Below are 15,356 nucleotides of genomic sequence, written 5' to 3' on the forward strand. Positions count from 1 at the left end.
AGGCATTTCCTGCTCAGAGGGTACTTCGAAACTGTAAGTATTCTGACATTATTTACTTCTCTAAAAGCTTATCTTAGAGCAAAAATGAGTTTTCTTTAAAAGTATTTGATTCCCTTGATTTTTTTTTCTCCTAAGATGACATAGAACATTTTTGGATCTGCTTGGTTTTAAAGTAAATATGTGAATGTAGTGAAACTCAATTGTCCTGTGCCAATGATGTGCTTGCTACCTGCTATGACTGGTAGATGCTGTTGTTCAAAATGCGTATGATCTCAGCCTGACTCCACATCCAAGAGTGCTTTGAGCAGGAAATACATCTCATATGTGGTAGCTACTAACTTGATGAGGAATTTTGCTCTTTATTTTGATGTATATGCATATTTAAATATGCCCGTCCTAGTTTCTTTGTGCTTTGAAAATATTTTGCCTTATTCTCTGTGTCCAAGATAATTTAGAAACAGAAAGACAGATTTTAGCTAGAGAATTGGGAGAATTAGCTAGAGAATTTGGCTAGAGAATTGGGAGAACACTGGCATTTGCAGTATGAAAGTCAGAAAAACAGACTCGACTGCTTCAACATTGCTTTGGTGTGCTTCACCTAATATTGTATACAGCACGATGTTACCCGCATCTCACATTTGTTCATTTATGAGCTGAGAGATTCTAAAATGGGCATGCCTCAATTGAAGCAAATTAAAATGGAATTTGACAGCAATAAGCAATAGGGAAAAAAGAGAAAAGTCCGTTTCACATCCCATTATAACTTAATTCCTGGAAACAATCTCAATAAAATCAATTAGGGCTGTACTTCTCAAGACTGAGGTGTTCACAAGCAGGCAAAGTTAAAAACCAAACCCACTGCTATCGGGTCAATTCCAACTCAGAAGGTTTCCGAGGTTGGTAACTTTCACTGATTACAGACCTTGCTGTGAGCATTCCAACACACAAGCAGGAAAGCACAAACCAAACACCCAGCCACTGAGTCAGCGCTGACTCCTGGTGACCCTACAGGACAGGGTAGAACTGCCCTGTGAGTTTCCGAGACTCTCTCTGAGAAGTAAGTAGCAGCTGGGGGGTTCAAACTGCTGACGTTACTAGTAGCAGTCCAACGCATACCCACGGTGCCCCCAGGGCTCCTTGCCAGCAGGACGGACAGGTACAAAGTGGGCTGTAACTAAGAATAAGAAATGAAATGAAACATGTAAAATGTGAAGTGAATACATAACGATGTTCGGGCATGGCAAGCATACCTTGGAACGAGCTTTCTAAAGGAGATGATTTTAAGTATCGTCCTTTAAGGCATTTGTCCACCAGGATCCTTTGTTCAGTTTCCACTCGACCGTTTTTTTCCCTCTCATCTTCGGTGACTATTCCCATCACCCTTTCTGCTCCCTAGGAGGCCGGTGGTGCCATCGGCTATCTTTTGGCTATTAACCACAAGGTCAGCAATGTGAGCCCACCAGCCGATTCATGGGGAAGGGATGAGGCTTTCTGCTACCCTAAAGATGTACAGCATGGAACCCCACAGGGTCACTTAGAGTACAGCACTGAAGTTTTTTTCAGTTGCCGGTCCCTTTCTGAGGCTGCAAATCTTTATGGGGCCAGACATCATCATATTTCTCCCTGAAGCATCTGATGGGTTTGAACTCTAGTTATTAATAATGTATGAAAAAATTTAAAAGCCCAGGGCACTGGGCTTCAAACTGTGTTCTTCAAGGCGCAGGGGGGCAGTTATCAAGCAAGCAAGGCTGCAGGCCAGCCTATGGTCCTTGGACAATCTGGAGCCATTGGCAAGGGCTTCAAACTTCTGGAGAGAGGGACACCACTTCCCTCATGCCCATATTTACTATACCTATCTCTGCAGAAGGAGGATTGACATTCTTGTACTTTATAAGGCAAAACCCATGGCATAGAGGCAGTACTTCTGCAAGTTGCTCATTACAGATTCCTGGACCCCAGCCCATCCCATGTAAATCCCACTATCTGAGTGCCCAGGAATCTATATCATAAGAAAGTTCTCCACATCGTTTTTGTGGAGGGTAAACCCTGAGGCTTCTGATCAAGCTTTTTGAGGATAAGTTCTCAAAAAATGTCAAAATTTTACTCTGAATGAAAGGAGAGTTTAGGGAAGATCTCCTTCTGTCCAACTAGGCATCTGCACCCCATCTTCACCTGCTGTTGACCTCTGATGGATGATTATAGGAGCCCTGGTGGCACAGTAGTTATGCTTTGAGCTGCTAACCATAAGGGCAACAGTTCGAAACCACTAGCTGCTCCACAGATGAAAGATGTGGCTATCTACTCTCTTAGAGAATTACAGTCTATCCTATCCTAAAGGTTCCCTATGAGTCAGAATTTACTCAATTGTGATGAGTTTGGAAGAGGGCTGTTGGTAAAGACTTATTGACTGAAGCAAAGAGAATTGTGGTTGACACCTTTTGTTTGGTTCCTGTTTTTGTATCTCGTGGCCATTTTGTCAACCCTACTCTGCAATTTAGGGGGTCACCATAAGTGGAAATCTGTTCCATGAGCACAGGTTCAAGGACGTCTAGAATTTTGAAAATGATATTTAAACCATCAAGCTGCATAAGAATGTGTTTGATTTCTTCTTTCAATTTTTTTTAGTACCAAGGAGGCATTTTCTAGAATCACAAGACTTTTCAGAATAAAGCTAAAGAACTCAAATGGAAGCCCTGGACATTCATTCCATCTAACCACAAGGCAGGCGATGCAAACCCACTAGCCACTCCCCAAGGGAAAGATGAAGCTATATGCTCCCCATAAAGATGTACAGCCTTCGCAATTTGTTTTTGTTATTGTCATTACTAAAAAACCTTTGTAGCCATATGCCTGTCAACAATTTCCTTCCCAGTTTATCTCTGCGATTTTCAGGAATCAAGCGTAGCTGTAAACTGTAGCCTGATCTGACACTTACCTGGAAAAAACAAATCCAGTTAGGGGAATTTATTGCCAAATTAAATTTGGCTATTTTCACCTCTCCCCAGATAGATAGTAAGGAAGGTGTACTTTCAAAAAAAAAAAAAAAAAGGCTTCTTTTAAGATCCCAATAATGCCACTAATCCATAGAGTGGACTGATAATGACTAGGTATTCTCGGGAGACTTTAAAAGCTGATATTCAAAGTAGAGAGTAATATGTATCCTATCAATTCAAATATCCTCAGTGTGGCTCTGCTCCTCCTTGTTTAAAAGGCTAGTAACACTGGAATGGTTACAAAATTGGAGACTTTACCACTTACGGGAAGGAATGTCTCGAATATTTCTTATCAAATCTTACTTTGTATTTCTGTAAGAATGTGGCTGACATACTAGGCCCCTTACGGGACCAATGGTCCCAAAATTTGTTTCCTGATATTTCAAATCGGTGATAATATTCCCATAATGTTTAAAACAACTACATTAAGGTTGTGATAGAAACAGGGCTTTTTGTTTTGCTCTTTGAAGTACAGTTCATGCATACAAAATTACTTGAATTTCTTTGACATCACTAACCTGCCAGGGCAGTGCTCAGCGATTTCGCCAATCCACTACAATCTCATTCAGGAGGCTTGAAACATGAATGGTTGGTCTTGTGAATTTAAACAATTCCCTGTCAGCATTTAACAAAATCAACAACGGCCACCACTTCATGTGCTGTGGTTTCTGTCTCCACTAGTTCTTATTGCATGTTTATTTCAGACAGTCTTTTGTTAAAGTATGGTCTTAATAAAATATTCACCTGAGAAAAAGATTTGCAGCCTCAGGAAACCTGTAAAGGGTTCTTATAGGTCAGTGGAATTTTTTTAAGATATCATTCAGCTGGGCTGAGCTGAGCAGCTTTCCACTATTATAAACAGCATTCGCTTCAGAGGGACTTCTCATAGCATGAGTAGCCTCCTGGAGTCCCACACTCTGCTTCAAGCTGAAGCTCACAGGGTCCCACAATTTCCCCTCTTCAAGAGGTAGTGAAAAAGCAGAGCTAAGGATTCTTTATGCCACTATACACTGAGGAGTTTAACTTCCCTGCAAGCCAATTAACAGTCAGCACATGGCTATTTGGATGAAGTTATGCGTTACTGCTACTTTGAGGACTAGGGTTCACTTGGACAAAGCCAAGGTATTTTCAACCACTTCATATGCATGTGAAAACTGGCTACTGAACAAGGAAGATCAAAGAAGCACCGGTGCATCTGAATTGTGGTGCTGGCAAAGAAGATTAAAAGCACCACAGACTGCCAGAACACCAAACAAATCTGTCTTGGAAGAAGTAGAGCCAGAATGCTCCCTAGAAGTGAGAATGGCGAGACGTTATCTCATTTACTGTGGGCTTGTTCTCAGCAGAGACGAGGCCATGGAAAAGGACGGCATGCTTAGCAAAGTGGAGGGGCAGCGAGAAATAGCAAGGCCCTCGGCATGATGGACTGATACCATGACTCCGTCATGACTCTGTCAAGGGGCTTCAGCATAAGAACTACTGTGAGGATGGTGCAGGACCAGGCAGCGTGTCGTTGCGTTGTACAGAGAGGGTGGCTATGAGTCAGAACCACCTAGATGGGACCTGACGACAGCAACCAGTGCTGACAGAACAGACAGGGCATTGTGATTGGGCTCCAGAAACACTCCCAGAATGCTCAGGTCTGCAGCTTCCAGTTAGAGACCCCAAATATCAAATCTAATTTAAGTAAAACAGTTATTAAGTCTTAAGTGGGACCAAGACAAAGATATATCATCTGAATGATATATCAGGGGTTAAAAAAAATTTTAGCAACCAACAATTACAGAAAAATTAGCATCTTCATATATATATACTTAAAACCATTGGACTTGCTTTTTCTTTCCAAAATGGATATTTCTTGGTTTTGATCTTTTTTAAAAATGCTAATAGTGAAAATAAACATTTTTTCCACACCAGGACACAAAGATTAAAGTAAAAATAAACCAGTCCATTAGTTAGAAATAACCCCAATAACTATCCAATGTGCCATTGTATATCCTTTCAGTGTTTCCTGGTATCCAATGGTCAGATTTGTTTAAAAAATTATATTTGTTTACATTTGTCATTTAAAATAGAAGTTGCTTAGAAAATTTGTGTACATCTTTTTAACATTTCCTATCATACCTCAAGGAGCCCTGGTGTCTTAGTGACTACCCATTGGGCTGAGATCCCCGAGGTCAGCGATTGGAAGCACCAGCCGCTCAGAGAGAAAGACTTTCTACTCCTGTAAACAGTTGCAGTCTTGGAAACTCACAGGGGCAGTTCCACCCTCTCCTCTGGGGTCACTATGAGCCAGCATGAACTTGATGACAGTGAGTTTGAGTTTGAATGTTTTATAACCTCATCATTTCCTTGACCCTAAAAATGGGACTAACTGCAACACCCCAAAATCTGGTTTCTATCATTTCAGTACTGGAGTTTGAGATGTAGGAAAGCGCTGCTTCTGGGTACGTTCCAGTGGTTTCTGTGAACTTGGCACGAGGCAGTGTTGGCCTCATGGGGCCAGGGGCACTGCTTCAGCGTGATGGGGGAAGAGACTGAGGTGGCGGTGGGATTACTGAGCAGCCGACTGTGCGTCTGGCCCCGGCTAAGCCTTTGTAGGTAACGACTGGATGCGTCCTTGCTGAATTCAGCTGGAAGGAGCGCGGTGGCTACACTGCTATGTTGCTGTTAGCCGAGCTGCTCCCACCGGCCGTTCCACTGGAGAGCGATGTGGCCGTCTGTTTCCATAAGGATTCACGGCCCGGGAAACCCTGGGTTCCTATGGTTCCAAATCGCCTGGATGACAATGGGCTCATTGGTTAAGGAGCTGGGCGACAGTCGAGGCACAAGCGGGGCGCGGGTAGGGGGAGCGAGCGAGCGGCTCCCTGCGCTCACCTGGCTGCCTGGGCGGTGGCTGGGGCTCCGGGAGTCCCCCGCGCCTCTCCGGCTCCGGCCAAGCCTCCCCACTCCACCCCGACCCCCAGCCCCAGCCCACCGCGCCCCCAAGGCGTCCTATGCGCCGCGCACCAGCTGAGCGCACCGGCAGGGAGCTGGCGGTGCCTGATGAAACTCACTGCCAAGGAGTCGTTCCGACTCACCGCGGCCCAATCTAGGGTTTCCAAACTGAAAAACCAAACTCATCGAATCCAGTCGATTCGACCCTGACGGGCAGGGGAGAGCTGCCCCGTGGGTTTCCGAGACTGTCGCTCTTTTACCCACGTGGAAAGCCCCGTCTTGCTCCCGCGCAGCTGCTCGAGGTTTCACTGAGACTTGGCGGTTAGCAGCCCAAAGTTTAACGCACTGCGCCACCTGGAGACTGTCAATCTTAAAGCGGAACCCCGAAGTGAGCTGCCCAAAACCTAACCCACAGCGCCACCAGCATTCCGAACTCCCGGTCTGCAAGAGCATTGGGATGCGCTCAGCGCTTGGCAGCCCTGGAGAATTCAGAGGCCAGTAAGGTCGGGTCCCTGCGGAAAACGCGAGGGGTAAAAGAAGCAACTTGACTGAGGATGGAATGTGGGTGTCCAGATGAATAGACCTCCTGGGCCCAGCTGCCTTTTCCAGTCACCTTTCCGAGCCCAGAGCTGTCAGAGAAGCTAAAATCACCCTGCCGCCCCCCCCCCTAAAGCCAAGAATGAAAATCACTAGCACCCACTCCTTTTACCTTTGCCCCTTCAATTGATCATAGCCCAATAGTACCCATCTCTGCCCTGCCCCCTAAGCCAGGGTCTACCAGGAGCACTCAGGACTTCACACAGCCACTTAGCCAAGGGCTCCATGCTGACTCTCCACCCAGCTACTGACACCAAAACCCTGCAAACCAGAGGCTCCCACTTCTATACCCAGCCCCCAGACCAGGAACCTGACCTACTCTCTCTAGCCATCTGCTGGGTTTCAGGGGCACGCCCTCCTAGTGGGCTCCCATGGACTGACTACATCCCCTGGCTCACCTTCCACAATCCATAGGTCCCCAAATCTATTTGGTCTACTGCCTCCTTTTCAGAAAAAAAGAAATTACTCAGTGTCCCCCTGGAAATTAAAAGTTTCTGTACTATAACCCATAATCCAAGATAAGTGTATGCTTTTACTGCCCCCTGGATCTTTCTAGTGTCCTCCATTGCTCCACCCTATCACCCCACCAGCAACCAGAGACCTATGCCCACTTTGATCACCACTGGGAAGCCCTACCTGCTCAGGGCTGTCTGTAAGAGTTTCCATATCTCCCACTCACTAACCAAGAATCCAGGCATACCGTCCAGCAACTGCCAGTGCACACACACAATACTCAACCGAGCAACCAGTGAGGATGTTCCCTGCACCCACCCTCAGATGACCGGCCAGACACACATCATCTCACTAAGTATGCCAGCTACCGCCTCAGCTGCCCTGCAGACTAGCTAGCAGAGACCTGTGCTCCCAGGCCCAGTTGCTGCCCCTCTGGCCCAGAGACAGGTGCTAAGAGCTCCAGGGCAGCCATTTGAAATGCTGGCATGATATGGATGCGCCACCTGCTTGGATATATCAAAACAAAGCAAAACAAAAACTCAGAATGCAGTGAACAAATAAATAATATTTTAATGCCTTGGAGGCAAAGGCATATAAAAAATAACAACCCACTGCCATCAAGTTGTTATTAACTCATAGCAACCGTAGAGGGCTTCCACAGCTTTTTAAATCATTTTAAGAATAGGCAGCCTCATCTTTCCTCTGAGGAGCAGCTAGTGTGCTCGAACTGTAATGTGGCAGTTTGCAGTCCAATGCTTCCCAGACAGTGCTACTGGGGCTAGGTAATCATATCTTTAAAAGGCATGGCAAGATGGTGCCAGCAAGTGACCAAAATAAAGAATCAGAAAGCTTTCTGGAGGAAAGAGGTTGTCGTGGATTCAAAAAGACTAATGTGGAGGTCTCCGAGAGATCAAGAATAGCCCAGGTGGAAAAGAAAGAAAAACAAATCAGAAAAAAAAACAAGGGAAGCAAAGATAAAGTAATAAAATCATTCAGGAAACCAATGTAAGACCAAAACTAATTAGAAACCATACAGAAATAGTAACTGGAGATCCAAAAGATCAACACTGAAACTTCAGAAATAGGCTTTATTACATGACTTTAGGGATCCTGATGGTGTAGTGGGGTACACACTGAGGGGCGAACTGCAAGGTTGGTGGTTCAATCTCACCAGCCGTTCATTCTGCAGGAAAAAGACAAGTTTGATAACCAAACTCACTGCCATTGAGCCAATTCTTACTCACAGTGACCCTATAGAACAGGGTAGAACTGTCCCCGTGAGTTTTCAAGACTACAACTGTTTACAGACATATAAAGCCCTGTCTTTCTCCCAAAGAGTGGCCGGTGGTTTCAAACTATTGACCTTGCAGTTAGCAGCCCAACACGTAACCACTACAACACCAGGATTCCTTATAATTGTGATAGTGAGATATGTCAACTCAACACTCCTGGCCAGGGGAGGAGTCAAACCTGTCAATCAAATGGTAGCTTGATGACTTCTCCTTGGGGCTGTGGCCTTTTGTAGAAGATCAACAAGCATATGAGTTAGTAGATCAGAAACCATTTCCATCTGAGATTATTAGCAAATGAAAATCTAAAAGACTAGGCTAATCATTGACTAGCCAAAAATCACATGGTTTAGGAAACCAGAGTTTGAGCAAGATTTTCTCGCTGAAAATCTAATCTGTGTTCCATAATCCCATACCATCTCTCATGCTGGCGAGAAATCATGACTAACTTAACAAAAGTTACCTTATTGTAAACTTCTCTGGAATAGACAGTCCAGGTTTGCCACAACCTGAAGGCACAGACCAGCATAAAGGCAGGGAGACTGGGATGGGAGAGTGCTAACCCCAAACAAGTCCAAAACAAGAACTTGTTTGAGGGGTTCAAAGCTAATGAACTTTCAGAAGCTGTGTCCAGGTCTGTCTTCCAAGGTACTCTGCATGGGTTTTAACTGCCAGTCTTTTAGTTCACTACTGAATGCTTAGCCATTTGCACCACCAAAGGACTAGTGCAATTAAAAAAAAACCTATGCCATTGAATTGATTCCGTCTCACAAAAACCAATAGGACAGAGTAGAACTGACCCTGTGAGTTTCCAAGACTTTAAATCTTTACCACAGCAGACAGTCTCATCTTTTTCCCTAGGTGCAGCTGGTGGACTTGAACCGCTGATCTCGTGGTTTTAGCAGTTCAATTCATAGCCCACTACACCACCAGAGCTCCTTGGTGCAATTTTGAAGAGGCCTATTTTCTATAATTTCTTAGTTCCGACCACTATCACAGGGTGGTCAGGTGTTTCTCTATCTTGTGTGAATATTGGATACTTGTCTAAAAACAGAATGCCAGCACCCATGTTCTACCTCCCTTGCAACATGAGAACGCATCTGTTTATCTTAATACCCAATGAACTCCTTCCTTGCAGGGATTCTCTGTCCTCTTGAGGTAGAAATAGAAATTACAGTCTTTAAAGATCAGTCTCTTTAAAGATCATTAAGTAACTTGAACTAGATAGCTTCACTGTGCCAGTGAAGCATAGTGCCCCAAACAGGCACTTCAAGAGCAACCTCAAGGCTATTTATACCAACTTTGTTTTGCTTTTCAGACCACCGCCTTTTAAGATCCTGCATAGAAAATGCAAGCTCCAACACCCATGGTCATTGTGACCCAACCTGGGCTGAGTCCTTCAGCCCAAGTCTCCAACTGGCAGACTGACTTGTGTGACTGCTTCAGCGACTGTGGAGTTTGTAAGTGCATGGGAAATGCCCTCCTATGTCTAAGGCTGGGTTCTCCAGAGAAGCAATATCAGTGGCATTTATATATGCATATCTAGAGAGAGGTTTATATAAAGAAATGACTCAAACAGTTGTAGAGGTTCAACTCCAAGGATCACATGTTAGATTGGAGACAAGAATACTGTGAATCCTAGGATAGTGTCTAGATAGAAGATGGCCAGGTTTCAGTGAACCATTAAATAGATAAATGAAGGTCAAAAGAAACAAACACACAAAACTCACTGTCTTCATGTCAATTCTGACTCACAGAAACCTTATAGGACAGAGTTAGAATTGCCCCTATGGGTTTACAAGGTTGTAAATCTTTATGGGAGCAGACATCCTCATCTTGCTCCTATGGAGTGGCTAATAGATTTGAACTGCTGACCTTGCAGTTAGCAACACAACTTGTAACTCACTGTACCACCAAGAATCCTTAATGGATGAAGGCAGTGCTATAAAAAAAAGTGACATTACCAGCTGCTCCACAGGATAAAGACAAGACTTTCTATTACCAAAAAGAATGGCATACTTCCCAAGATTGGGTCATTCCTGAAATGATTTGTAGGGGAGAGTGGGCCAGCTGATGTAAAGCTGAATTAAAACAGTAAAGACAGACTTCCATGGTAAAGACAGACTCAGCAATAGATTCTATCTACAGCCTCAGCAGTAGATCCCATGATTTGGACTGACATTGCGAAGTAAACTAACTTCCAACTGTGACAAGGGCAGAGTGGAATAACTTGCATCTCTGGTTTCATGCTTCCAGGTCTTTGTGGCACATTCTGCTTCATGTGCCTTTCATGTCAAGTTGCATCTGACATGAATGAATGCTGCCTGTGTGGAACAAGTGTCGCAATGAGGACCCTCTACAGGACCCGATACGGCATTCCTGTGAGTCACTTCCAATATTTTAACATTCAAATACCCAACCACACTCAAAATACTCGTACGTTATAAGCATGAAGGTCACTTGGTGGTGTCCTTCACTTGATGAGGTCATTTGACTGCTATTTCCTTGTAGTCAATTGTTCTAGCAACAGATCCTCTGCTTAGGTTACCTCCATCTAGGGGTTCTCTTGGAAATACTAGACATAAACAACTCTCCTGTTTGCAATGTGTCTCATTCAATGAGGAGGATGGTTCCGCATCTATCATGACTTGCATGGATTATACAATATCTGTCTTAATCTTCACACCATCCTTGTGATATGAGTGGTCCATCATATGTGACAGATGAAGACATTAAGGTTTTAAGAGGTAAAGTGTCTTATTCAAAGGTTACATGAGGAGTACACTAGTTAGATTTCACTTTAGCTTTCCACGCATTCCACTTCCATTACATTATAAGCGTCACCTTACATAGTAGGGGAACAAATTTATATGGTGAATGTTTTAAGAACAATTTGTTTATTTATTCGATTGAATTTTTTTTAACATTTTATTAGGGGCTCATACAACTGCTATCACAATCCATACACATCAATTGTGTAAAGCGCATTTGTACATCATTCTCAAAGCATTTTCTCTCCACTTAAACCCCCGACATTAGGTCCTCATTTTGCCTTTCTCTCCCCGCTTCGCCCTCCCTCATGAGCCCTTGATAGTTTATAAATTGTTATTTTGTCATATCTTGCCCTGTCCGACGTCTCCCTTCACCCACTTTTCTGTTGTCCGTTCCCCAGAGAGGAGGTCACATATAGTTCCTTGTAATCGGTTCCCTCTTTCCAACCCACTCTCCCTCTACCCTCCCTGTTTTGCCACTCACACCTCTGGTCCTGAAGGGATCATCTGCCCTGGATTCCCTGTATTTTCAGTTCCTGTCTGTACCAGTGTACATCCTCTGGTCTAGCCAGACTTGCAAGGTAGAATTCGAGTCATGGTAGTGGGAGCGGGGAGGAAACATTTAGGAACTAGAGGAAAGTTGTATTTTTCATCATTGCTACATCGCACCCTGACTGGCTCATCTCCTCCCCGAGACCCCTCTGCAAGGAGATCGCCAGTGGCCTACTAATGGGTCTCCACTCCGCACTCCCCCCATCATTGACTATGGTAAGATTTTTTGTTCTGATAATGCCTTATACCTGATCCCTTCAACACCTCGTGGTTGCATAGGCTGGTGTGCTTCTTCCATGTGGGCTTTGTTGCTTCTTCGATTGAATTTATTTTAATTTTTCACTTAATTTGTTTTTAATTGTGAAGGATTAATACTTGCTATACAAAGGTGCTTCCAAAGCATTCCTGGAAAGTTCCCATTATCTTTTCATTCAATTTTTCCAAAAACTTTTGAAACACCTTCATACATAATATTGATGACAATTTTTTATGACAAATTTAAACATCCAGAAGTATATAAAGTAAAAAAAAATAAAAGTTTAACCTGTTTGTAACCAATTCTACTTTCAAATGATAAACATTGGTATACATCTTTTCCTTTTCTTTCTATGACTAATTGGCATATGAATGTAGATTATCTAAAGAAATAGCTATGGATCGAATACATACTAGAGGGACTCTACAAAAATCCCAAGGAACATTACTAAGAGGGAAATTTAACATTGCTAGATCAAAGGAGGAGCATCATAAAGATAAGTAGGCACAGATTCACAAGGTTTTGAGGGGCTGAGGGCTTGTGGCTTACCACAGCCAAGGCCGGCTAGGGTTTGACTTTAGCCCCACCACTGTCTCAGCCAAAGCCAGGACCATTTGGAGCCAGTGCAGGGGCTTAATCTCAACACATCCATGGCTTGCTGCCACCTTGGGGCAGGGAATACACCCTTGCAGCTCCACGGGCAAGGATTGGGGCTCAGCTATATTGTTACTTTTGTTTCCCTCTCTTCTCTCTAACCCCCCACAGTCTCAGCTGGCTTAGTTGTTGTTTTTTTTCTCCTCTTTGTATCTTTCCTGTTCTCTAACACTCCACTGCTGAGCTCCAGACCATTCCCCTTAGCCTAGGGCATCAATGACTGCACCACACCCAGTTAGGTGGGCTCTACCCTGTGCAGCGTAGCCCAAGGCTGAGTAAAGCCTGACTGACCTCCAGCAGGAGATACTTTGGCCAACTGCCCAACTTCTTACTGCCTCCCATGTGACTAAGGGAACTTCCACCCACCTACCTTAGTGCCTCACGCAGCCTAAGGCAGCTCAGCCAACACTTGCCAACATTCAAAACTGCTGCAGGAACCTCTGCCCAACCTCTGTAGTTATCTACCTGGCCAAGGCAATTCCGCCCACCATTTGTGGTGTTCTACATCAAATCAGGCAATCCACCAGCCTTCTGGGGCACTCCCCTGATAGGGAAGCCACAGGAGGATAAAGTGGTAGGCTAATTCCATAGTTAAATTTGCTGTAGGCAGTTCAAAGAAGCATTCTCACAAGTCTCCCAGAGAGAGCCAGTGTTCTTCAACTCCCTGGAAAATGGCACCTGACTCCTCTAAAACAACACAATGCAAACAGCCATCAGCCCCAACGACCTCAACAACAAAAAACAGGAGAAACAAAAGGCAATGGCAGAAGATGTCCTGAACATAACAACATGCATAGAAGAAGCAGACATTGAGCTGCCACAGAAGGAAATTTTCAGAATGCTGCTTGGAGTCATACAGGATATGAGGGAAACAATACAGAAAAAGGATGAAATGATAAATGAGCTAAAGTCCATACACAAAAAGGAAATACAAGAGCTCAGGGAAGAAATTAAAAAACCAGTAGCAGACACACAGACCTCGAGAATCAACTGGAGGAAGCAGAGAACTACACCAGTGACTTGGAGGACAGCCAAGCAGACTTCAACAAACGTGAACAAAAATATAATAAGATCATCAGAGAAGCTGAAGAAAACCTAAGAGCTATGTCTGATGCTATGAATAGGAACAACATTAGAACTATTGGATTACTGGAGGAAGACACAGCAAAGAGTCATCTGCAACAATAGTAAGAGAATTCTTGGAGGAAAACTTCCCCAGCTTAAAGAGTGAAAACCAGGCAACCATTCAGGAGGCTGAAAGAACAACAACTAGACTGAATCCCATGAAGAAGTCACCAAGGCACAGAATAGTTAAACTATCCAACTTTGAGGAAAAGGAGAAAATCATGAGAGCAGCTAGGGAAAAACATGCAATCACATATAAAGGTTCTCAAATAATAACATGCCCAGACCTATGAGCAGAAACTATGAAGAAGAGGAGAGAGTGGAGTAACATATTCTAAAAATTGAAGGAAAACAATGCAAACCCAAGAATACTCTACCCAGCCAAATTATCAATCAAGATAGATGGAGAAGTAAGAGTCTTCCCAGACAAGGAAAAACTCAAAAAATACGTTACAAGAAACCCAGCCCTACAAAAGATCCTTGCAAACCCAGTATGGGCAGAAGAACAACACCCACCAAGCATAAATAAAAAAGCACCACATAGAACAGCCTCTCACCCAGAGGGCAACAAAGAGAAAGCAGACCCCAAGATAACACTGGTTTAAGGATGAAAAGAAGTCAAGAATGATGCACACACACATATGCACAACACACTAATAAGAAAGGAAGGGAGGAAAATACCCAACACAAAAAGTATAAGATAACATCACAGAGCCCACAGATGGACATAATAACCTGAACATCAATGGTCTGAACTCAGGCATTAAAAGACTGAGGCTACCAGACTGGCTTAGAAAACACAATCCATCAATCTGCTGCCTACGAGAGACAAAGCGCAATGCTACAGACAAAAATAGGCTGAGAATCAAAGGCTGGAGAAAGGCATACCAAGCAAACAGCAATTCAAAATAAGCAGGGGTTTCAATCCTAATCTCGGATAAAATTGACCTCAAAATTCAAACCATAAAAAGAGATAAGGTCCTGGGGTGAGGACCAGGTAGTAAGGCAGGGACCAGACCAAATTCAGAGATACATATGGTAGCCAACTAAGGAGGTGGGGAAAGGAAAAAAAAACAAAAGAAATGGGTAGCGGGGTAACAGGGCGTTAACCTACCTACCCAAGGGGAGGGGAAGGTTTATATCTCCACAGGGAAAGAGGGACCATACTTCAACCCAGTGCTCCAAGATGTGAATGCAACATGCCAGTGGGTAGTAGGGAACCAGTGGAGAGGTCTGAGGGGCCGGCCCAATCTCAACTACTACGTGGACACCTGTCCCTCACCACAGAAGAATTTATTTCAGAGGACAGCACTGAATCTGCAGCTCTGGTAGAGGGACATGGATGATCAGAGCACATGGGAGCAAATGAAATGGGAGGAAGAGATAGTGGAACAAAACCAGGCCCACCAAGCCTTGAGGACGAGATTCCCACTGAGAGCAGCCAACCCATAGAGAAGACCACATGGCCGGCCCCACTATGAGACATGATATCCCATAGCCCTACAGGGGACAACACTGGAGATACAGTGTGGGAATTCTGCCCAAAATGATCCCACAACACCAAGGAAAAACAATAAGGGGTGCAACAGAATAGCAAGGGACCAGAGCAACGAAGTCCCCAGGAAATACCAAAAATAGACTTTGGGGCCAGGGCTTGGTGCCCCAACAGACTGGACTGGAAAACACTCCTAAAGGCCAACAAACAGTCCTTGAATTAACTACAAGCTTT

At 44.2% G+C, this 15,356-nt stretch overlaps 1 protein-coding gene across 1 annotated transcript in view; it reads left to right on the plus strand.

Moving 5' to 3' along the window:
• The window catches only part of PLAC8 (placenta associated 8), a 25,890-nt gene continuing 10,534 nt past the window's right edge, over positions 1–15,356 (plus strand). Inside the window, exons 1-3 of the mRNA XM_004703404.2 lie at positions 1–33; positions 9,588–9,729; positions 10,526–10,650. Of these exons, the coding sequence (XP_004703461.1) occupies positions 9,618–9,729; positions 10,526–10,650 (237 nt within the window). The 5' untranslated portion in view covers positions 1–33; positions 9,588–9,617. The remainder of the gene's footprint in view (positions 34–9,587; positions 9,730–10,525; positions 10,651–15,356) is intronic.

The sequence above is a fragment of the Echinops telfairi genome, unplaced genomic scaffold, assembly GCF_000313985.2.
Source record: "Echinops telfairi isolate 266 unplaced genomic scaffold, ASM31398v2 ScPeMD7_7468;HRSCAF=8506_0, whole genome shotgun sequence".
NCBI classification, from domain to species: domain Eukaryota; kingdom Metazoa; phylum Chordata; class Mammalia; order Afrosoricida; family Tenrecidae; genus Echinops; species Echinops telfairi.